General features: G+C 44.3%; 3 protein-coding genes across 5 annotated transcripts in view; 2 read left to right on the forward strand and 1 right to left on the reverse strand.

Annotated features, from left to right (window-relative positions):
* dlgap1b (discs, large (Drosophila) homolog-associated protein 1b) overlaps positions 1-10,726 on the forward strand; it is a 102,796-nt gene extending 92,070 nt beyond the window's left edge. For 2 of the 3 annotated variants that reach the window (XM_030398508.1, XM_030398510.1), the window contains exons 9-12: positions 4,146-4,561; positions 5,809-5,900; positions 7,165-7,317; positions 7,875-10,726. In XM_030398508.1, the coding sequence (XP_030254368.1) occupies positions 4,146-4,561; positions 5,809-5,900; positions 7,165-7,317; positions 7,875-8,090 (877 nt within the window). In that variant the 3' untranslated portion in view covers positions 8,091-10,726. The other variant, XM_030398511.1, reaches the window with a different exon arrangement.
* A 2,628-nt stretch (positions 10,727-13,354) lies between these two features.
* On the reverse strand, positions 13,355-18,687 carry tgif1 (TGFB-induced factor homeobox 1). Its single transcript, XM_030398945.1, has 3 exons — positions 17,853-18,687; positions 15,796-16,025; positions 13,355-15,018 (listed from the first exon to the last, which is right to left on the reverse strand). Exons 1-3 carry the CDS (start codon positions 17,866-17,868, stop codon positions 14,368-14,370), a joined length of 897 nt encoding a protein of 298 aa, XP_030254805.1. The 5' UTR covers positions 17,869-18,687; the 3' UTR covers positions 13,355-14,367.
* Positions 18,688-21,563: 2,876 nt separating this feature from the next.
* Positions 21,564-23,758, forward strand: otud1 (OTU deubiquitinase 1). Its single transcript, XM_030397650.1, has one exon. The coding sequence runs from the start codon at positions 21,798-21,800 to the stop codon at positions 23,184-23,186; it is 1,389 nt and encodes a 462-aa protein (XP_030253510.1). The 5' UTR covers positions 21,564-21,797; the 3' UTR covers positions 23,187-23,758.
* Positions 23,759-24,299: the final 541 nt, after the last annotated feature.

Genomic DNA, 24,299 nt, shown 5'->3' on the forward strand with positions numbered 1-24,299 from the left:
AGAAGTGACGCAATGTAAGTCTGATGGGAGGGATGAGGCAGCGATAGCATGAACAGGAAGAGGACTGGTTGAGACAGAGGGAGGTTTGTAGTGTGCAGCGCAAGCTTTTGCCCCCCTGCGCTGGCTTCCCCGCAGCAGCTGTCCCCAGTTCAGGGGAGGTTGGCGTCAGAGCCCCCTCAGCCAGGGGCCCCAAGTGACAGCTGGGCCAGAGGATGTGGTGCAGGGAGCTGGGAAGGTGGAGGGGGTGAGTTGACAGCCATCTGTTGCTCCAGTCATTGTGATTCAGGCTACTTTGAGGATGTGTTTGTGTGTGTGGGAGGGAGGGGGGGAGGGAGGGAGCAAAGGGGAGGGAGTTTTATTGGGTTTGTTTAGTTCTGAGCGCACTGAGAGACTGCTGTGCTGTCAGCCACAGCCTCTCATTCTGCAACATGTTCCCAGTTTGAGGAGAAGCAGCCTAGTGTGCATGCTGTTTCATTAGCTCACAACGCAGCGACTCACCGAGGCCTCTGGTGGGACACGCAGGCATTTATGGTTCCTTTGTCTGCTTTCGTCCACCCTCTCAAAACAGTGACCTTCTGCTTGGTGAGACGAGTCGACAAATGTGGCCACGGTGCTGCTTTCGTGCTGTAGCCGAGGCATGTATCAGGAATTCAAGGACACAATCAAAGGTCACAGTGAGGTCTGGGTCCAGCACACTTCCACAGTGTCAGGGAATGTGAGGGGCTTTCTGAAAGGGGAGGTCTCAGCTGACTGACCAGACTCTGAGTTTCCCGGGTGCCAAGCCAAATATTAACTCATCCAGACACCTTCTAGTCTGCTGAGTCTTGGATGTTCGGCAGCGCAGCTCGGTGTATTTCTCTGGTTAATGTTTAGAGTAGGTGGGGGGTGATTTTTGTTGGTGCGTGTTTGATTGTTTACCTGTTGGCATGCATCTGTGTGTGTTGGTTCATGCGTGTGTGTGTGTGGACCTGGGAGGTCTGGGCACACTGCCCCCTACATTAGATTCCCAGACAGTGAGAGTGCCAAACTCCTCCGGCCTCGCTCCACTGCTCGAACTCCCTTATTTGTGTCTGTGTGTGTGTGTGTGTGTGTGTGTGTGTGTGTGTGTGTGTGTGAGAGAGAGAGAGAGAGAGAGAGAGAGAGTCTGTGTGTTTATGTGCAGCAGTCGCAGGTCATAACCTCACCTTGCTGTTTGAACTGGGATTAACTGAGAGGGAGTGGGAGAGAGCTGGAAAAGAGATGAACACAACAAACAACATGCGTGCCTGTACACGGACTTCTTTCTCTACTGAAGTGTGGGATTTTTCTTTGAGTCACGTATCATATTTCAAGGTTTATAGAAGTCAATTTTTTGAGCATTTGAATTGAATGATTGCTCATTTTTTAGAAATCCTTCTCTGTATATCAAAGTTGCTATGTGCTGTGTTGCAGAGATGTCTACCAAAGTTAGCATGCTAACCAGCTAGCCCCGCCCAGTCCTGTTTCGCAATGTTTCTACATGCTCCCAGTCCGGACTTCTAGCTGCACAGCTAACTAAGCTAGCTGACATATGGCAGCTACAGTTAGCAGCAGTTGGAGGTTAATTTTGTGATACGCCGGCCCTATTTGTTGAGTTTATTAATTCAAGCGGTTGCCAATTCTTACACACTGCCAATTTAAAACATTCAACAATTAACAAAACAATCAAGAAAATGTGCTGAAATAACAGTTCTGGAGTTATGTCAAAGACTGTCTTAGGGATATCTGCTGAGGTTAGCATGCTAACCAGCTAGCCCCTGGCCTGAACGCCTTTCTCCTAGCGGTCCAAAGCTCCTATGCCTGCGGTTGTCTGACTAGCTGCATGGCTATCTGAGCTAGGAAGCTAACAATAGCTACATTCAAGGATGAACATTGAAAATACAGTTAGCAGCAGTTAGCAGTTACCACGCTGCTCTAGAAGTGATATTTGTTGGGAGAATTAATTTAATAGCTGGCCGATTCATACGGCACCATTTAAAATGTTGATTACACAAAATGGAAAAAATAATGATAAATTAAAAAAAGTAAAAGAACAAACTGTGATATGCAAATGAGTTAGATTTTGATTGATTCCTTGATGGATTTTTAGGGCCTTGACAGTTTAGGGTCTGAGGTTAGTGGTCACCAGATGGCTTTGCAGTCAAGAGGGGAAGTGGAGCATTGCTCATGGTCATAGTGACTAAACCACACGCACAACCATCTTGAAAAGTAAGGGACAGCAAGACCTCCCTGTCTTTTTGTTTTTGTCCTAACTGACTGAGGGTTTGTCATTACCGGCACAAGACAAACAAGAAGGAGTCCTCAGGTGCATGTGGAACATTTGAATGTCAATTTGTAGGCGCATCCATGTGTCCTGGCGCTTCTTTCTATATCCAAATAAGACATCAGGCTGATTTTTTGTTTATGGATGCGTCAGTATTTCCTCATGTTTACAGTTGTAGCTATGTTCTCTGCAGATGTGAGGAAGTTATTAAGATTTATAACAAACACACCTTGAGTTCTTGAGAAAAGGGAGCAGCACATGGAATGCAACACTCCACCGCTGTTGTGATTTACAACTTTCTGTCATGTTCACCACATGAATCTAATAAGAACATGGACTTTCTGCATGTTTTTTTTTCCCCTGCATACCTTCCTCATGTTTAATAGTCTCTTCCCCTTCAGGTTGACTTTTTCTCTTGAAATTCTCTTCCTTGTTCTCTTTCCTCCTGTCTGATCCCTCTCTCTCTCTCTGTCTGGGTTGTGTTTGGCCTTGCCTGTCTCTGCCCCTGCAGGAAGTTGTTAGCAGGCTGATAGAAAGCAGGCTGAGGTCATTAGAACTGAACACCTGCTCGGAGGAGTTACTCTTTAACTGCTCTTCACACACACTCCTGCTTGTACGCACACATAAAGCACATACATGCTGTGTTTGATCTGACCCGAAGCCACTCCCTTGTTCTTGCTCTGTCTTTTTTTTTTCTTTCTTTTTTATTTTTGCTCTTCACGGAAGAGGAGAGATGAATGAGAAAAAGGGGGAGGTAGAGAGATGAATGGGTAGCGTCGAGGAGGAGTGTGCGTCCGGAGATGGGCCGAGGCAGACGTGATGGAGCTGTGATCGTTTGTGTGTGCTGCAGGCATGTCAGGCCGAGGTTTTCATTTGTGAGAGGGCTGTGGGCAACGTTGGACCAATCAGGCGGTCTTTTTTCCTTGCTTGGCAAAGTTATTCCTTCTTACTAATCTGTGATGGTAAAAATAAACAAATATGTAAAACTACTCATGTCTAACTGTAGGATAAGGCATGCTGGGGTATGTAAGGATTTAAAAGTTTGCATGTGGGCATAAGTTAAAGTTAAAATGTGTACTTTTCTGTTGTATTCCCTCTTTGTTTCCCCTGTTTGTGCCAGCTCTGCTTCTTCTTTAAGTGGCTCACTGAGCAGCGCTCTGGTAAAGTTTTGTCTGTGTTAATAAAAGATGTGCCCTGAGTCGTGTACCACTTTGAGTTGTAATCGTGCAGTGACTAAACTCCCGGCTCCTCCAATCACTGAGAGTTTAGTTGGCCAGTGTTCCCCTCCTCCCAAAAACACCCACGTCCCTCTGGCGTCCCATTCATTACTGGGGTGGTGAGCTGCTCTATAGAACGTAGCCAAATGTGAGTGTGTGTTTTGATTGAATCTTTGCCGACGAGGGTGTGTGTGTCGGCTGTTGCACATAGTGTGGAGGGACTTGGCAAAGGCTGCCCCGACAGCGGCACAAAGCCTCTGAGCCAAATACGACATGGCACACCCAGCTGTAGAGAAGAGTCCCAGGTGTGTGTGTGTGTGTGTGTGTGTTTGTGTGCATGCACTGTTTGTGTATGTGCATCAGCCCCAGAGCAGGGCTCGTGATGTGACAGACGATTGCACACTCTGTTGCTCTTGAATGAGCCAGGTGACAAAACACACACACACACACAAAAGACGTTCCCCACAACAAAAGCTATTCATCACTATCAGTGATGAGATTGCTGTGATCAGTTCAATCTTCTCATACCTGGAGTTCCTCCAAGACCTGCGTGTAAACAGTATTATCATAATTAACTGCTACGAGGAAGACACTAATGTGGTTTTACTACATAATAGGAGTAATCAATTCTCTGCTTCCTTTCTCAGTTACCGCAGGATGACCCGCTCCAACAGCGTCACCACGGCCGTCCAGGCTGACCTCGACGGCCCCACTGACGCCCCAGAGCTTCCGCCGCGTCACTTCGCCACCATGCCACGCCAGTACTCCCGCGATGCTGCCACTTCTACGGTCAGCATCCAGGGCTCGGGGAACCACTACCACGCTTGTGCCGTTGACGACTACGGGGAGGTGGGCTTCGACCCTTCCATCCTGCCCCCTCCAGACCCCTGGATGGACAGCGTGCCTGAGCCAGAGGTGGCGGGTCAGGAGGCTGTCGGGCGGTCTGTGTGTCCCCGCGACGGCCGCTGGTTCCTCAAGTTGTTGCAGGCCGAGACGGAGCGTATGGAGGGCTGGTGTCGACAGATGGAGCACGATGAGATGGAGAATGAGCTGCCCGATGAGAGTGAGTTGAGTCAGAGAGCCTTAATGCCAAGATGTGAAGACAAGAAAAGTCTGTTATACAATGATATTAGCTCTCCTCTCCTCTCTGATTTGGAGTGTGCTGGTATTCTTGGTATCAGACCACAATAGCTGCTTGTTCCTGTCTCAGGCCCTCTGGCCTCCACAGACATACCGAGCATACTTATCAATAGGCCGCTGCTGGCTCCAGACACACATCTGTCCTTTAGACACACTGTATAATGATCTCTCACCCAAACACAGGGAAGAGGTTTGTCTCACAATCCTCCAAGGCAACCATTTGATATCGACGTAACACACGTACACAAGCTGCAGCGCATGTCTGTAAACACACATCTGAATATGTTTTATACACTCACATGCACATACCAGACTGAGCAAACAAGCCTCAGGCAGCAGGCGCTGTAGTTATACCTGTCTTTGCTCCGCAGCTGACTTCACGTCTTACCCAAAATGTCATTGCTTATGCAGCCAGCGTGCTGTTTTGGTTCCAGGCAAGAGATTTTCTCACCGAACGTGCAGAACAGGGAGGCCGTCTCAAGGTTATGTTTTCCCAGATCCCACGCAGACACACACACACACACACGTGTACACACACACACACACACACACACACACACACACACACACACACGTACACACACATGTTGAAGACTACAACATTGTCTGTAGTACATATTCATTACTCCCCCTCTAGGTTTCTGATCCCATTTTCATGTAGACTAATGTATTCAATGACAGATCTTCTCCATAGGGATATGTGAGTCAATAGCACTGATCATGGGAGTCAGGTTATGCAGCACAACCTTGTTTATCTCATATATCATTCTGCCAAACAGGCATTGTGAGAGACACAAAACAGTTTGTTCCCTCAGGAGCATGTGCTTGATTTTAAAGGTTTTCATTTTGATAAACAACTAAATCATTTATTATGTGCCGGAAGCTCATATAGGGTTTCTATTTTTGGAGAGCATTCTTTTTAGATTTAGAATTTCAGCACATTTCAGTATGAATCCGTCTCCCCTGAATGTCTGATGTTTCTTCGAGGCAGAGATAAAAGAGGACTCTAGCGCATCCCTTTTCCGTTGCATTACAAAGCGCAGCCTCTCTGTTAGCGCTGCAACATGCCTGCAGTATGCGGTTCTGTGAGTAATTGCATTGTGAATTGTGCGTGGTGTGCGTGTGTGCGTTTGTGCGTGTGCATGCATGTGCGTCTGTGTCTTTCTGCAGTCCTGGGGAAGATCCGCAGTGCAGTGGGGAGTGCCCAGCTGCTGATGTCCCAGAAGTTCCAGCAGTTCCGGGAGCTGTGTGAGGAGAATCTGGTATGTGTCACCTCATCCTCTGCATGCTCCCCCAGCCCCACCCCCTCCTCCCGACACTGACATCATCCTGCACAAATCATCCTGACAGGCAGGGCCAGCGCTCATTTACTATGCATCTAGTGTAGAGTGTGCATCTGCACACCCTTACTGTCTTTCACATACAAAACAGAGAACCTGCCGTGTGAAAGCTAGAGCCGGGCAAACAGGGATTTTGAATCCTGAAATCAATATACGTACATATTTCTGTACAGAAGCAGCTTTTAAATGCACATATTCACTTCTACTTTTACATTTGCATGTTTGAATATTATAAATACCTGTGTTACATAATTTACCCATTGTATAAATACAAGATCCTGTCATTTGAAAATCCTCTAAAATGCATAAAAAATGACTCATTAACTGGAAAAAATCGAGAAATATAGTGTTAGCTATGCAGTGTACGATTTATAATGCATGAAAGATGAGCCGGTGACTTGACAGACTGACAGACAGACAGATTGACGAACTGATATTTATTGTAAAAGGTGAAATATGTAAGAATTTGCCACCTCTGAATGGAATTCATACTCACCATATCACCCCAGTAACTTCCAATGGCTGCTAACTGTAGCTGCTGTTAGCTTGTTAGCTGAGATAGACATGCAGCTAGCGGTCCTAACTCAGAGCTAGGAGTGGAATTATGAGAAAGGATCATCACAGTATGTAGACGTCTTCGGCATCAGGTCAAACTCTTATTTCTTAACATTCTGTTGATATTTTACTTTTGTTCTTGATCTTTTTAAACCAGAATTCCTATTTAAGTTAGCATGCTAGGCAGCTAGCCCGGCCCCTCCTGCTCCAAGCTTATTACAAGGCGCTCTAGCTGAACGACTCACTGAGCTAACTAGCTCATGGCAGCTACAGTTACTCAGGTGATGTGCTGGCCTCTATTTGTTTTGAGCATGAATTTGACATTGGCAAATTCTTACATGCTGCACATTGAAAGGACAGTGGATGTAAGAGTCTAGACAAAGTGTAACAAAGAAGTCGAAGGCATTTTCTTGGGGCCCGATACTCCCACATATTTGAAATAAGTCAGAATACCTAATGCCACAGTGTGTTTGACTCACATGAAAGCCAGATCTGTGATTCACCCAAATTGCTGTGTTACTGAATCATCAGGTAGCAGTAGCATATTTCCAAAAGTGTTACAAGTGTTTTAACAATCTGTGTTTGTTAATGTGCTCGTGTGGGTGTATGTGTGCAATTATTTGTGTATCAGAACCCGAATGCACACCCACGGCCCATCTCCCAGGACCTGGCAGGTTTCTGGGACATGCTCCAGCTGTCTATCGAGAACATTAGCCTGAAGTTTGATGAACTCCACCAACTCAAAGCCAACAACTGGAAACCTCTGACCCCACCAGAAATCCAGGTGCAGACAAACATGGCAAATTCATTTCAAGCCCGTTTTTACATCTTTAAATTTTGTTTGGGGAATGCTTCACTAACCTGCATGCTACTCGCTGTCAGTGCCTCATATGATACATTCTTAAGTCCTAATGATTCACAGTTAAGCTTTGTTGTAGCATGCACATAATGTGTTGCGTACTGTCATGTTGCCTGCCTGACGTCACCACTTGTATTTGTGTGTTTTTGTTCTGTCTTGTTGTTGACAGTGAGCTGCTTTTGAGAAGCCACTCAACCTGCCATGCACCGTTGGGGCCTCTCCACCTCCAATGGTCACTCTTACCTCATGCAAAAAGACCACCACCGTGCTCTCTTACCCCACACAAATGGCTGCCAATGTGAACCATAACCTTGTTGAAAAAATTGCATGCTCTGACATTATGCCGACAACCGCCACACCGCTCTCTCTAACCCATGTTGTGAAGCTGGCTGCAGTTTTGTTGCTCCTTATTGTGTTTTAGCTGCAGCTTGCCATGAGGACTCAGTGGTCTGTCATTAAGACTATTTGTCATTCCTGTCCAGGAGAGAAGGATGCCCCCTCCTGTGCCAAAGAAGCCCCTGAAGGGCCACCCTCCCCTGGCTAGGGATCGCTCGCTGGAGAGCTCTGAGCGCCAGCGTCTGGAGGCTCGCAAGCGCCTGCTAGCTGCCAAACGTGCCGCGTCGGTTCGGCAGAGCTCTGCAACCGAGAGCGCAGACAGTATCGAGATCTATATCCCTGAGGCTCAGACCAGACTATGAGACACATGTACTTACACACATGCCCAAAACACTGTCCCATCAACACAATAGCACTGAATGGTAACCCTTGGGTGCTGACATGACATAATCACATTTTTTCGCGGGACCTCCCAGGTCACTGTGGGGGTCGGTCACGATGGAAGTTGTTTGAACAAGAAATGTACATTTGCAGTATTTATTTATTTATTTATGTACCCACCCCTCCCCTCATTCCGCTCTCCCTCCCAGCTTTGATGTAGCAGTCCCTCCTCTCCCTGTAACTCTAGCCGCCCCTCACTCTCAAAGACGTTAAAAAAAAAAAAAAACTTTCTTTTTAAAGTGGCCTAATATTACAAAGTAAGCCAGGTGTAGCACAGCAGTGAAGTTTCACGTCAATGTGTTTCAGGTGCTGAGAAGCAGAGGAGAACAGGGAGGGAGCATGCATGTCAATGTGGAGTATGTGTATGTATATACATGTGTATATACATGTAAACACACACGAGTGATGTATTTTATATGATCAGAGGAGAGAGACCAGACCTATTGACTCACTTTCAGTGTTATTTTTATATTGATATTAAATCACAGGATATGATTCTTGAGCTAGGGAGTTCTTGATTCATATAATGAGTTTAAACATTACAAAATAATGGTGAAAGGACCAGACAAGGAAACCATAGTGTCAGCCATTGACACAATTAGCCCTCTGTCTGAAAAAAGTTCTCTCCGGCAGCAGGAGGCCGGCCCTGTAGGAAAGGTCAAGAGGTCTGATTTTTGCTCCACCAGGTGAGACAGGAGCAGATCTTAAAGTTCTCTAGAGAGCGCAATTCACTGAAAGAATCACTGTTTTGAAAAAAATGCCACAAACCTAATCTGTGTGCGTGAGAGTAAGAGAAAGAGTGTGTGTGTGTGTGTGTGTGTGTGTGTGTGTGTGTGTGTGTCTGTGTGTGTGTGTATGTCTGTGTTATGATTCAGATGTTCATTTCAAAAGTGCTTCCTATTTTTCTAGGTCTAAAGGGTCCTAGCTGTAATTGAAGTTAAAAAGGTAGCAGTATCAGCAAACTGTAAACGAACCGCCCATCGCGTCTCATTTTAGAAACTGAGCAAACCATGTTTGTACAAAGAACATCCAGTATAACGACATGACGTGCATGCCGACACAAGCTAACTGATATTTTTGTCTTTTTCTAAAAACGATTTAATCCTTTTTCTCATGTTGCGTTGGAACTCTTCTGTGTTAACAGGTGACGCTAAGAATACTGATATTTGGTACAATACAGGTAGTTGTACTCTATTTTATTATGTCATTTTTAGACAAGAGAGGTTTATTGACAGTATTGAGACTAAACGGACTGACAAAGGGACTATTTTCTCCTCACTGTGTGTGCACTATCTCTGCCTCCAAATGAAGCAATTATTTGAAGGCCATACATGAAGAAAAACCCAATTTGTAATATTTTGTATTCATGTTTAATTTATTGATTAGGAGAACAATGACTGTTTCTTGACATTGTGATTATTATTATGCACTGACAACAAAGGCCCTTATACTGTGTTTTATGTTTTATTTATGTTTTGCATGACAGGCACCTTTTTTCGTTTCCTTTTCTTTCGTCTTCTTTCTGTTTCAGTGATCAGCCTTAATTTCTAATACGATAGTCGAGCACAACAGCAGTCTCAGGGGAAGAAGTGTGTGTGCACGCGTGTGTGTGTGTGTGTGTTTGTGTGTGTGTGAGAGAGAGAAAGTGAGAGTGAGTGACTGTATGTGACCCATGGCTTTGTCTCTTACTGTATATAACCCCAGCCACAAAGATAGGCCATGATGTTCAAACAAAGGAATAGTGTCCATGCCATCTTTTTTGAATGATATTCCTATTAAAAACATCTCAGCCCTGATTACTTCAATATTAACAAGGTATTTCTGTCAGCTGCTTGAATGTGGAGACAATCCTGAGCCGGTTTTAGCCATCGCTTAAATTGTTTTGATAACAGAAATAGCAGGACTTTGGGGTCCGATTCTCCTTATTGATCTGACAAAGTTTTGTGCCATTGAATAACTACAGTCCAGGATATGTTCCTGCTATTTGTCCCATTTCGAACGGCTACCTGAAGTTTGTGAAGAAAGTAACCGTACAGTATGATTTGTATTTTTCTTTTAGTCGGTCGAAAATGACGTTTAGAGATGACGCATAAAAAGTGAAAAGTAGTTCAAACTTAACACCATTTTATGTAGATGAAGCTCATTTTAGTATTTTTTACTTTGGAAACTTGTATTTGAATTGAACTGTCTGTCAAATGATTGACTTCTTCTTTATGTTCATTATATTAACATATCAATATAACGCTCCTGATATAGCGGGGAGTTAGAGACCATAATGTTGGATTGTGGTTAATTGCTAAACTGAAAAAGACACTCCAGCGAAACCCTGGGCGATTCTGAAGCTTGTGATGTAGTTATATTAAGAGAAGAACATTCAAATAAACATTTGTACATACATGAATGTTTCCCTAAATGTAAATGTAAAATAAAATAAAACCCAATCAAATAACATATTAAGCAGATATACATTTTGTAATTAATGTTATTACACTGTTGATGTTATGGCACGTGTATGAGCTCTTATTAGCATTAAAGAATATATATATCATTGCCATAATTTTGTTGTGTTTATTTCTTTTCTCTGTCTCCACATGTGTTTTCAATTGGAATATAATTAAACAGATTACAAGGCCAGCATGGTGTGTGTTTTTAGGGCATTTTCCTTCCGCAGGGGCGGGTCCCCATAATTATACAGCACTTTTGGCCTTGGCTCAGCCCCGTCACTCTTGTACATGCAGCTTCTGGTGATTCGTCATTCACACATCAGTCATGCCGAGGGGAGGCATGCTGACCTCAGTGGCCAGAGTTCAGGAGTGGAGGGGTGGGGGTGAAAGAGAGGGTTGCGGAAGTGGGTGTCATTTGTATAAAGCCTGGCCCTGGGTTTGTCTACCTTTCAGATGGCCCACCATGGTGGGCTACAACTGCCCGCTGTGTGCCTGGAGGTCTGTTTAAACCCTTATTAGTGATTACGTCCCTAAGTTTGGACCCCGCCTCCACCACTAGAGACAGTGGTGGAATGTATCTTAAGTACATTTATTCCAGTAATGTACATGAGTCCAAATTCTAAATACTTCTGCTTTACTTGTATACTTCACATCTCCAACTATTCTACTTTTACTCCTTTGTGTCCAGTTAAAGTTCCTTTTTCTCCCACTTCTTAAGCTGAATAAACTATTCAAAGGGGCACTGTGCAGTTTTGGAAGAGAAATTAAAACTCAGAATTTTATATTTACGATAATAATGACTTAATAATACAAACTCGGAAACATTTATCTTTTCCGCAACTGAACAAACAAGCTGTTCTCAGAGGAAAATAAGTTCCCCGGAGCACTGTTTGAAGTTAGAAAAGTGGCAGGGTCCGCCAAATACAAACAAACACGCAAACAAAAACAGTATGAAATTGTGTTGACCTTTGAGGTCAGTTTGTTTATTCAGTCGTGAAAAAAGAGGGTTTGTTTATTTAGTTTATCTACACAAAATATCAGTCAATGAAGATCTTTCTCTTCTGATTGAAATTTATTCCCCAACATCTACGCAGAGCTCCTTAAAATCCCTGTTAGATTCACATCATCACAAGGTAAAAACATTGCTGTAGTTCAAACTATCCAATAGAATATAAAGTACTTAAATCAGCTCAACCTTAAACAACTACAGCAAGAAAATGCAACGTGCTCATTAAAGGTAAAACATGTCAGAATTGTTATTTAAATTTTCCAAAAGTGAACAAAAAATGATCATCAGAATATGAAAAAATAACAGCTTTGATGTTGTGAGCTCTATTCTAACCAGCTAGCACTGGCCCGTCCTGATCCTAAGCTTCTGTGCTAGTTGTGTAAATACATAACTCCCACCCTGGACAGTTAGCTGCACGGCTAACTGAGCTCATTAGCTAATGGCACCAGCAGCAGTTGAATTAGTGATGTGCTGGCCCCTGTTTATTTTGAGTATTAAACAGTAATATTAATACAAAATATCACGTATAAAGGCAAAAGACTGAGATAAGTTAACTGCGTCAACTGCAGTGAGGTTTTCAAGACAGGACTTTTACTTGTTGTTGAGTATTTTTACACTTTGACTTAAGTACTTTTACTTAAAAGTGCAATGTGTAAAAATTGGCCAGCTCACAACAAATTCTCACAACTCTCACAACAAATATGGGTCGGCAGAGTAACGGCTATCTCTAGCTAACTGTAGCTAGCATTAGCCAGTTAGCTTGGTAAACCATGCATCCGGACCAGGAGCTCAGAGCAATAGAAGAGCTTTGGTGGTTACATAACATAGCAGCATAGCAGCTTAGCAGTAGCTGGTTAGCTAACTCCATTAGGTGTCTCTGGAACACAACAGCCTGCATAGATGTCATAATGTTAAAACTAATTTCTTCATATTCTGTTGATAGTTTTAGTTAATTTTTAAATGTTTTTTTTCAATTAATTCCTACATATTGCACCTTTAAATCAAGGATCAGAACTCTTGGTAGCTCTCAAAACACACTGTGAGGATTAATTGATGACGATCAGGGACGTGATTAGCCTACTTCGGTCTACCAACCACATATAACTTGCTGATTCCTGGGGTCCTTCCAATGAAACAAAAGACAAGCTCAGCAAGAGATTTTCACTCCTTTCAAAATCAGAAAAACAGATCGGTGTCGAGCTTCAGAGCAAAAAACATGCATTAAATGAAAGGGTGGCTGTCCCGGCTAATATAGACAACAAATCCTATTGAGGCCAATAGAGAAGCTTTAGCTGGACCAGGAGGGAACAGCTGTCCTTGCCTTCGACGAGCCAGCACACTCGGTTGTAAGCTGCCTTACATTGACTCTATTGAGACGCAGCCACACATAAAGCCCCGCTGGCAAGAAACTGTTGACGTCTGCTGTATGCTCGTGTTAATTTATGCAGGATTATGCTAATTGGCAGGAGCTGTTGTGAACCTTTCACACACAGGAATGTCTCTGAATGCCTAACGGTAGCCTGTGGAAAGACATGAGCGCTATATACTATTTCTGTCCCCTCCCCACTCGTACCCCCCTCCTCCTTTTATTTACTGACTCGATACACTCCCTTTAACCTTGAGGGATGAATCCGTAATCTTCAGAAAAGTTCTGCGGGATTTACAAGAATGCCGCCTGTACGCACGAGTGTTAGGTTCAAGAGGGAAAATACCAAAATGATCAATTCTGAGATGTAGAAAAACAAAACTTTATTTGAATCCCATGTGACCCCTATTTGCCACAAACATTGCACAGTATGAAAAGAAATCACATCATTGGGCATCGTGTCACATTTAACTATACACATGGTCCTATTATACATGAAAATGCTTTTTTGGTGATTTCAAAAAAATGCTGTCTTTGTCAGGTTTGTAAAAAAAACAACAAAAAAAAACAGCAAATGCAGACATCTGTAGTGTTTAATTTTTCCAGTCCACTGGCCATCGTTTTGTTTTAGTTTGTCTCGCTGAGTGATGGGATGAAGGCTCAGACTATGAACCTGCTACATTGGTCATCTGAAATATCCCTTGGTGGGGAGAGTAGAAAAAAAAAAAAAAAAAGCATAGAGGTTTTTTTCTTTTAAAATAGCTAAAAGTAAAAGAAAATTACAAAATCAAAACTATACTTATACTCATGAAAAACACATAACATTACTACAGTAGTGAATAAGTTTGTCATAGATGCCAAGAGCAAAGTATGTTTAAGACACTGAGATGACCTTCCTCTGCCTTTAGTGTGCAAACGAACGAGGCAGACCAATCAGGAGCTGATCTATGAAATGTATAACAGTAAACATGTGTGGATGCGACCAATGCGTCCGATTGGTCCGCGAAGGAGGGCTGATTCTTCTCTAAAACGATATACAGTATAATGGAAAAAAGACATAAGACAGGCAGCATTTCTCTGATAACATTTTTTGGTCCCTGTGTGCAAATAAGATACACATGTAGATTACATACGCATGTATGTGAAATGAATAAACAACTTACAGCCAAGGCACCTCGATACAGTTTTCCATAAAAAAACAATCCTCATCAATTTGATTGGTATACCAAAAATAGAAATGATCAGGCTTTCATGTGGATTTGTTCTCTGTTGCGTGCAGACAAGTCAATGAACTCTGAGGAGTTCCACAGTCGAGACACAAAGTCAGTCCTTGTTCCCTCCTCTTCTTCTTCTTCTTCCTCTGCTGTCACTCTCTCCCTTTAGGAGACCAGCTGTTTAGCTTGCAGCTCCATCTCTGCGGCCCGTTTGAGGGCCACGTCCACCAGGAGCTGGAAGCCGCTGAAGTCTTGTGTGAGGTCTGGAGGGGTGGGGGGAGGGGTGTTGAAGAGCCCGCTGCGGGGGCTCAGGTTGCCCTCCATGCCGGTGCCGCTGAGGATGGTGGTAGTGGTGGGGAGCGGCCCTTCATCCCGGCACCTGAGCAGCGCCTGCGCAGACTGGAGCAGCTCGGCCGCCCTGTCACAGTTCATTCCTGGCACAGAGGGTTGGGAGGCTGTCGGGCTGGCCTGCATCGCCGCGGTGACAGTGGTGTGACAGATGACAGAAGGGCGGGTGGGCATTAGAGGGGGAGAGGGGGACATGGATGTTGGAGAGGATGCGGAGGGAGATACCGCCTTCCTCAGCACGCTGGGCATGGCGGGCTCGAAGCTGGAGGGGTGGAGGATGCGTTTGTCGTAGCTCTCCTCAGTACCTGCCGTGGGACTGCTGTGCTTGGGGGACTGGGAGCTGTCGGAGAAGCTGTCGCCAGCTTTGCTGCCTTTCCTGGATATGGTGAACTGGTTGGGATCTTTTCCGTCTTTCCTCAGCATCTCTGGAAGGAGCCGCCGGCGCGCGTTAATGAACCAGTTGCACACCTGGAAAAGACAACAAAGAAAAATGTAATCCATGCTGTGAGAGAGCCGCATCACATGGCTTACTTGCGTTCTGCCTTGCAATTTAAAAGAAAATCTGCTGGTATGTTTATCAAACCAGGTGCAGACTGCACCTGTGAGTTCAATAGAGAAATCAAACTGAAAGGGTAAACACCACCCATCGCACCACAGGCTGCACATTTCACACCATTAGCATTTCCTGTATATCATTTTACCACTGGAAACGAAACAGAACTCAAACTCAGACTACGAGACGGTAAACATCAACTTCCAACAACAAAAAAGTCTAATTAAACCCGTAATTTAAACTACTTTTCAATACAAAGTCATCTCCTTTGTCATAGCAGTAATCACGCGGTCATCTCTCCTCTCTTTTCCTCGCTCCTCCAGGCTAGTCGTAACTGGCTCGGGGAGACTTTGCAGCTCTAACCATGTAAATGACTCTGCATTGTTCCCAGACAGCTGGGATGGAAAGGGGCTGGAGGGAGGGAAATTCCTGTCCGAGCGCCTAAGCCAAGCCCACAGCACACACAGTTTACTCACGGTGTCTCAGTCTTTTAATGTTGCAACATCAAGCTGGTTTGGATGACCTTCAATTCACTGCTCATGTGTCATGTTTTGTTTGCAATCCAGACAGGAAGTGACTCAGGCGAGCTGACACTTGCTTCCCCTTGACTTTTACAGCGGTCTGTTTACACTCTTAAGGGTTTTTTTTTTTTTTTTGCTGGTAATCGTATCTGTCACATCTGTCAGTCTTACCTGTAGTGTGGAAAGCTGAGTCTGCTTGGACAGGAGGGCTTTCTCCTGTTCGGAGGGGTAAGCGTTGTAACGGTGCTCGTACAGCCAGTCCCGGAGGATCTGGACCGACTCCTTGGGCAGATTCCCCCGCCGCTTCCTCTTCCCGCTACTCCCGCCGCTGGACGACAGATCCAGAGGGGCGTCCACGCTGTCCTCGTCGTCCGTCTCGCTCCCTGACAGCATCATCAAGCCTGCAGGAGCGGGGCGACCCAGCAAGGAGAGAGAGAGAGAAAAAGGGACAAAGATGAATATGTATCCTCTTATGTCAGACACCCTGTTGTGAGTCCGCCAGCCGCTCTGCCGCAGCCGTTTACCAAAAACGCAAGCTGTCTGGGAGGCAGCTGATGTGTCAGAAGCAAGCTGTCAAGTTCAGCCATGTGATTCATATAAGGAGCAAAGGAGGGTGTGAGGAGGAGGAGGAGGGAGTCGGTGAGGGAGGGTTGGAGAGGAGAAGAGAGGAGAGGAGAGGAGAGGAGGAGGGGGGGGGGGACGTCACAAAGGCTGGTCTGATGCTGTGGCAGTTATAAAACCTGCCTCGACAAATACAGACAGCGAGCACACCTTGCATGCTCGGATAAGTAAAGCACACGGGGGCTGACCACAGGAACAATCGCTCTACAAAGGGGGATTTTGTTTTTGAAGAACGGCAACAGTGTGTTTAGAGAGATTAGAGACCTGCTTTCTTTTCTTTTCTTTAAATTTAGGCATGTCTAATCAAAGTCAATCATGATCAAACAGGATTCAGGTCCTTTGAATCACTTTACATGTCAGCCAGGGGGAAATAAACCTGTTTGTAAAAACACAGCTCGATCAGATTTTTTTTATGTAGTTTTCAGATGTCCAATTGTTTTTGTTTTTTTTAAGTAACACAAATAAGTACTTTTATTTTGGTAGTTGCACCCATGACGCTGTGCAGCTTGCCGCTGCAAAGGGCAGACCAGACTCCATTAAGAAAATCCTGAATTTAAGAAGCTCTCTCTTCGTGCAGCTCTTGCTCTGGGGCAGGACTGGTGGGGAAGGCAATAAGAAAGTTCCCAAGTCTGAAGCGGCCAACAGGATGAGGTAATTACGTAGGCTGGAGAAAGAAAAAAAAAAAGAGGGGAAGGGGGAGGGGAGACCTGTTGCAAATCAGCGTCTCCAGACTAAACAAAAGAATCCGGGGCTGCGTGCTTCTTTGTATGCGATTCAAAAGTTTCTAACGCAAAACAAGCGAGTTCGTCCCAAACTCCCTCCAAGATATCACACTTTGACAGACTGGACAGAAAGTCACCTTTTTAAAAAAAAAAAAATGCAAGGAAGTCGCTCATATTGTGAGTTTTGAAACAAACTTGTACGAGGGGGTTTTTCTTTCTCTATTGTGTGTGTTAGTGTCGAGTGTGTGCGCGCTGCACCACGAGGTCCGTGAATGTAACAAGGCAGGCAACTTCCCACAATGAGGTCAGGATGAACATTAGCCTACATTTGGTGGGTTTTAATCCAATTTAAAAACAGAGCTGGAGGTGTTTCAGAGGCTAAAGACACACTGTATTGTTTTTTCAAGCGTGTGTGTCGCAAAAAACGCAACACTTGAAACTCTCCAACTCGCAACAGTCGCCAAACTTCAAACTTCGTATCCTCTTTTTCCAAACTTCGACTCAAATGTAGCTGAATTAGCTTCTGTCCTCGCTAACACTGTTGCTCGGTTTAAATTCAGTTTTGACGTGTTTGTGTGAGGTTTAAAGTTAGCCGAATGAAAAACCGAGGCAAGAAACAACGCAAAAAAACACAACACACACGTCCAGACAGCCGCCAAAACGTCAATAAAACACAACACCAAAAATATAAAACAGCAGAATTAATGTTCAAAGCTAGCTATATCGACTTTTGACACCGCGCCAGCACATGGCAGAAAGAAAAAGCCCCCTGTCATGTCTGGAAAGGAAACAATAGACTGCGTGGTTCGCATATGAGGGGAATCAGCTCTGTTGGTCGTTTCTCTTCAGCTGAAATCGACTTAAAAAAAAAGAATAAGATCTTACCCTTTTTCGTCTTCATCTCCGTGCGTAAATGCCCACTTTGTCCTCGTCGGAGCGCAGAAGAAAAAATTGGCTTTGTGTTTTTTCTGTTCTTCTTTCCTCCAGATATCCACAGTGTGTGTCCGTATATCCGAAAAAATCCTTATTCATCAAAACTCGCTTCTTTTTTTCTTTTTTTTTTTGCTCCCCTCGCTTTTTGTTGTCCTCCTCTAGTCGTCCTGGCTTTTGGATAGTTAAGATTTCTTTTTTCCTTCTTCTTCTTCTTTTTTTTTTTTTTTACCTGAGATCTCTCGCGTCCCTTCGGCTCAAAGCCCTTTTTCTCATTGCCTTGTGTGTGTTTGATCCTGAAACTGGGTGACAGCTATCTTTGACAGCTGCGTGACTCAACGCACAAGAGATCCTCCCACCGTGGAGGGCAGAGGAAAAATCTCTGACATCAGCATGCCTTGTTCCACTGACATGGATACAAGTCTCGCTTTTAAGCTTCTTTAAACCCGCTGCAGACCCTCGTCCACACAGACACACGAACACTAACAAACAACAACAGTGTGTATTAACATTAAATGACGTTACGCGGGGAGGCGATGGTTTAGGCGGGCGATCAGAATGACAACAACAACAACAGGCTGCTCGACAGCACTGCGGACCTCGTGGTTACATCTTACATAAATAATAACCCCAATAAATCCACGGTTTGCACCTTTATTATCGCAATGTGGTGCGTTTGAGGTCGTCCAGTAATCGATTCAGTTACCTTATCTCACTTTGTGTTGTTTTTTTGTTTTTTTTAATCTCCGTGTAGTATTCTGTACAACGCGTCCCGGAAGATTGTTTGTGGCGTTTAAATGCTTCCTAATAAAATTAGCTTTTTCTTAAACGTCACATCGAATCACCAGATGATCCTCCGAGTGACCCTTGTTGGGTTTATGTGTTTTATGCTACAGCACTTTCACTGTAGTCGCTACAGATCTCATTTTGTTGTGTATTTCCTCGCTATATTGAGGACATGTGTGGATTACAGTGTGTATTTGGGTGTATTGGATGCACGTTCAGCCAGTTTGGAGGTTGGTGCACCGTTTTCAGGTTACTGAAGACAAAACAGTACAGAGAAGGAAACGATCAATGGCCTCATTTGTATGCGGTGCACAACCTTGCGACAGCTGCTGTAGCATCGTCTCTTTGCATGCATTTGTTCCAGACAGGCGTTCATGTCTTCCCCCCGCCGAGAAAGCTAAATGTCGCCCCCGTGTGTGCAGATCCCGTGCTGCACTTGAACGCAGCACCGCAGGGCAAACACGAGGTTTTCGTTCGCCCTCTGGTGGTTGTTTGGTGAACGCCACGCTTTGTGATATTTTAGTTGGCTATAGGTGATAATAACATGTGTGACAAAGTAAATTCAAAAGTTTAATGTCCTCGAGAGGGTTTAAAGTGGCACTGTGCAGTTTTGGAGAAGAAAAAAAACTCAGAATTTGAATATTTACATTATAAATTATATAATAAAACAAGATCAGAAATATTTATTAGTGTTTATAACTAATTAATAACGGTTCTCAGAGGAAAATAAGGCCAGACAATGTTTAAAGCTGGAAATGTGGCAGGGTCCGCCACGTATAAACAAAGTAAAACAGTATGAAATGGTGTTGTCCTTTAAACTCAGTTTGTTTATTTAGTTTATCCAGAAATGAAAACGAAGAGTTCTTTTAATTAGACTTCAGTAAAGATCTTTCTCCTCTGATTAAAACGTCTTCCTCCCAAACTACATAACGCACCTTTTAATAAAGTGCTAAATGCTTTTTAAATTAAAAAACCCACCATAGGACAGTCAAAGTTAATGATAATTGTACTTTTACAGCTGCAGTTGTGGCTGGCTCCTCAGAGGTAAGGTCTATATTAAGCGCTCACATTCTCACTAAACACCACTAGTGTGAGTCTGCTGGCTGAAACAGTCATCACGTTATAAATAGAGATGTGAGCAGGTTAGGCACGTAGCAGCCTGCTGTTGCCAGTAATTCAGTATCAGCCAGTTCTATCATTGTACGCTGTTTGTCCCAAATAGTACTGAAAAATGTTGTGATTATAGAAATACTGATTGGAAATTGTGTATTTGATTGATAATTTCACTAAATTCACAATAACAACTGAACTTCAGATAAACACGTTCAGATTTGTGTGTGTTTGTTGTGTTGTTTTGTTTGTTTGGCTCATTTTTTTTACAGTGTATTAAGGAGGCAGGCCCATAAAGGAGAGGTGTGCTGATTGCTGATGTGATGTCCAATGTTCTTTTCATACTTATTAAACCTGAATATAACTTCTGCCTTTGTCCAACTTGACTTTTTTGAAGGCTATTTCTCATGTAAACAACTTTATTGACACTATACTTAAGTGGATAAACATGATTTTTTTTCCCTTAAGACAACATTAGAACAGTCTCTCACTATGTAAGGTTCATTTTTATGTCTGATTACTGACATGATTGAACGGTGACGCATCACATCCTTCACATTTTTCGACTTGTGGTCAAACACTGCTCTGCTCCAGCCAGGACATGAAAGTTGAGAGCTGCGTGAAGCCACCCAGAGCCTACACGAGCGAGACCGGATATGAGGCTATCTTGCCTTCAAAATAAAACTAAAAACTTAATTCTGGGACCAGTATCCCACAAGGATGCTATCATCACATAACCACGAGTCGAATCATTTTATATAAATGTAAAAAGAAAGGTATTTGTCAAGATGTATTATTTTATTGTTACCAGAGAAGAAACAAAATAAAAATAACAATACCAGTGATTTAAATAAATATTATACCAGTAGACACATCATTATGCAACACATTAAATTTTTTTTACATCATACATCATAATAGATGCAATAGATAGAGACAATATTATTATTGTATTGATCGGTATAAAAAGTTGACTTTTGTACTCATACTTCTGTATGTGGTTTTGAAGAAAAAAATTCAAACTTGTTTACAATATGAATGAGGTAATACTGCAAACACAGAAATATTTTTTTTCTATAACTGAATAATAATAATACTGTTTGAAGCTGGAAATGTGGCAGGGTCTGCCACATATAAACAAAGTGAAACAGATTGAAATTGTGTTATCCTTTAAGATCAGTTTGTCTATTCAGTTTATTCAGTCATGAAAACAAAGAGAGTTTGTTAGGGGAAAGAAGGCGGCTGTAGCTCAGAGGGGTACAGCCAGCATCTTGTTACCGGAAGGTCGCTGGTTCGACTCCCCTGGTCTGCATGTCGAAGTGTCCTTGGGCAAGATGCTGTACCCCAGACTCCTGATGTGCTGGTCGGCACCTTACATGGTAGCCACCGTCATCACTATGAATTACTGTCAGTCGCTTTAGACAAAAGTGTCTGCTAAATGCCCGTAAATGCAAGTAAAAAAATAAATAATAAGTTTGTGAATCTTTGTCTTCAGATTAAAATGTCTTCTCCAAAACTACAAAGTGAGCCTTTAAGTAAACTTTTACATAGTATATTTCAGAGTGGTTTTAATACTGTACTTAAGATTAAAATGGGTTAGGGTTAGGGTTATAATGAAATAATAATAAAGCAATAGTATAATAAGTTACTTATTTCGCCTCTTTAGCTGTACTGTATTTTTCGTGGACAAGGATTTTATTTTGAAAGCGTGTGAGCGGAAGCCGTGCGTGGTTCCCTCGGTGTGCGTGACGCTGTTAAAGCAGACCAGTGTCCTGTAACAGTTTGAAGTCTAAAATTAGGGAGGCACCCCGACAGCAAATGACGCAAGGAGTCTAAAGTGGCCCGTCTACTCGTCTCCTCTGGTCAATGGTGACAGCTCAGGACCATGGAAACGTTCCCTACAACTTCTCTGTTGTCTCTGACATGGAGCGTATTTTTAGCCCTTGTTGTCATCTCTCCGTAACAGCCCGGCCGCGGCGCTCGGTATAAAGGACTCCCTTCAAAATGCAGCTGTACAACAGTGCGCTGACACACTACCCGAGGTCGTCCCGCAAAGTTACAGTAACTTTACTGACCGGATCGGAGCGTGTGAACGGGACGACAGCGAGCTCCTCCGAGGCGGGATCCACACACCCAACCACAAGTCCTCTAGCGACCAACGGGGATCAGGAGCGAGAGGCTGCTGCTGCTGCTGCTGCTGCTGCTTCGACTTCTACTTCTTCCGCAAACATGCCTGCCAACCACGAGTTTTCATGCTACGGGGCTTCATCCATGAGGCCGATTTACTTCACATCGACCGCTGAGATATTGATCCGCAGACCTGATGGGGTGGAGAGGTCCGTCCCTGTCCACATCGTGAGGGAGAACAAGACCAAACCTCCCTCCCCTGACTCCCACCAGGGTGAGGGTTTCCTCTGTACTGACTCTGATGTGATTGACCTGATAGATCATCTAAGAAATGGGACGGATGAGCTTTTCCCCGACTGTCCAGAGCTGGTTGGGAATCATCTTTTCAGCAGCAGCAACAGCGTCTGCAGACCCAGAATAGACGAAAACAAGAGGATGGTTGGAAGTTCGAGCGAGGATGATGAGGTTTCAGTGACTAATCCCCCCTTCAGGTGCAATGGATGGGCCTCGGTACATGAGGAGGAGCCGGTTCCCTCCAGGGCAGCTGAGCCAGAAGTCCTCATAAAGGAAGATTTAAGCGATCTGAGTCGAAGCCAGGCATCAGACGAGAGACGGGCCTTCGAGCTCAGCGTCCTGCAGGAGTCCACCCCGCAGAGATGCCATCAGAGAGAGGACGTCAACGATAAGGTCACCCGGTACCTGGCTGAAGTGGAGAAGCAGAACAAGTACCTCCAGGAGAGGCACAAGTACAGGTACCACATCATTCCAGACGGGAATTGTCTGTACAGAGCTGTGTGCAAGGCCACGTACGGGGACCAGGCCAGGCACGGGGAGCTGAGGGAGCAGACGGTGCACCACATCGCAGACCACCTGGACGAGTTCAACCCCATCATCGAAGGGGACGTGGGGGAGTTCCTCATCAACGCGGCGCAGGACGGCGCCTGGGCAGGATACCCCGAGCTCCTCGCCATGAGCCAGATGCTGAACGTCATCATCCACCTGACGACAGGAGGGAGCCTGGAGAGCCCCACCGTCTCCACCATGGTGCACTACCTCGGCGAGGAGGACTCCTCCAAACCGGCCATCTGGTTGAGTTGGCTCAGCAACGGTCACTACGACGTCCTCCTGGACAATCGTTTCCCCAACCCGGAGTACGAGGACTGGTGCAGACACTCCCAGATGCAGAGGAAAAGGGACGAAGAGCTGGCGAAGTCGATGGCTGCCTCCTTGTCCAAGATGTACATTGAGCAAAATGGATGCGCGTGAATTGGAAAGACTGTCACACTGATACAGTAGAACACAGACGCACTGACTCTGCTTGGTTTTCTACATGCTTGAAATTATTTTTATAAGATTTCTATTGTGAGAGAAAGGAAGTGCAGTGCACGTACTTTGGTTTTTGTATTACGCCAGCGTTGCCAAATTAGTGGCAGTGGTTTCTGAGAGTGTTTGAAAGTGTGTGAGCCTGTTCCTCTGGGTAGTTTGGGTTATGTTGACATGATTTAAACTCTTTTCACTTCCTGTACATGGCAGTGCTTTTCGATATATACAGTATTTATTTGCCTTTCATTGTCTGACCAGTTTTTTTTTTTCTATATTTCCTGTGCTTTGTTAGGCTGTCGCCAGTTACCGAGAAACTTTGGGTTGCCATTTTATTTTCATGGTTTGATATCTGTATAGCTGCTCTCTTTTGCACAGAAGTCCTATCAAGACAAGTCCAGAGAGTTTTTGATTTGTGTCTGTGAGAACAATTCAAGGGTTCTTTTTCCATTATTCCAGTTCTTTTCTTGGCTTTTTTGAGAAAAAACATTTCAAAATAAAGTTCAGAAGAAACCTGATTCGCAGTGATTTCATGTTGAATTTGCACGATCGGCTGCTCGATGATCCGTCTCTTGTGTCCTTCTCCGAGTTACATTTTCTTTCCTTTCATTTTCTATGAGATTGCAGCTCGGCAGGCTGTAGAAATGATGTGTGCAGGGCTCATCCTGCATCCCCTGCTGTCCCTAAGTGAAAAGTGATGTCAGGAGTGTTTTACATTCAATGACTGGAGCCTGCAACCTCTATTTCAGGTCACGCTGCAGAAATTAAGTGATTGCGGTCTCAGTACACAGATCACGAGGAAACTTCGAGTCCTTTATTCCCTCTGTTTTTGCTCTATCCTGGGAGGAATATCTGACTCTATAGCTGCTAAATAGTCTCTATCTGTGCCTTGTCTGTAGCTCGTTGCTGAGCAGGTAGTGTTCAGTTCACCAAAACAGTTAAGTTACAGGCTAGACAGCTCAACAATGAGCTACAAAGCGCCGTGGGGGAGCTGCAGATTCCTTGTAGCTTCAACACGCTGAGCAACACCTTTCATGTTGTAACGGTGTTTCTACATCC

The sequence above is a fragment of the Sparus aurata genome, chromosome 19, assembly GCF_900880675.1.
Source record: "Sparus aurata chromosome 19, fSpaAur1.1, whole genome shotgun sequence".
NCBI lineage: Eukaryota > Metazoa > Chordata > Actinopteri > Spariformes > Sparidae > Sparus > Sparus aurata.

Coding starts and splice junctions, on each gene's coding strand:
- tgif1 (XM_030398945.1), bottom strand. Junction 15,019..15,795: donor CTCAGCTTTCCACACTACAG/GTAAGACTGACA, acceptor TGTCTTTTCCAG/GTGTGCAACTGGTTCATTAA.
- otud1 (XM_030397650.1), top strand. CDS start 21,798: ATGCAGCTGTACAACAGTGCGCTGACACACTACCCGAGGTCGTCCCGC.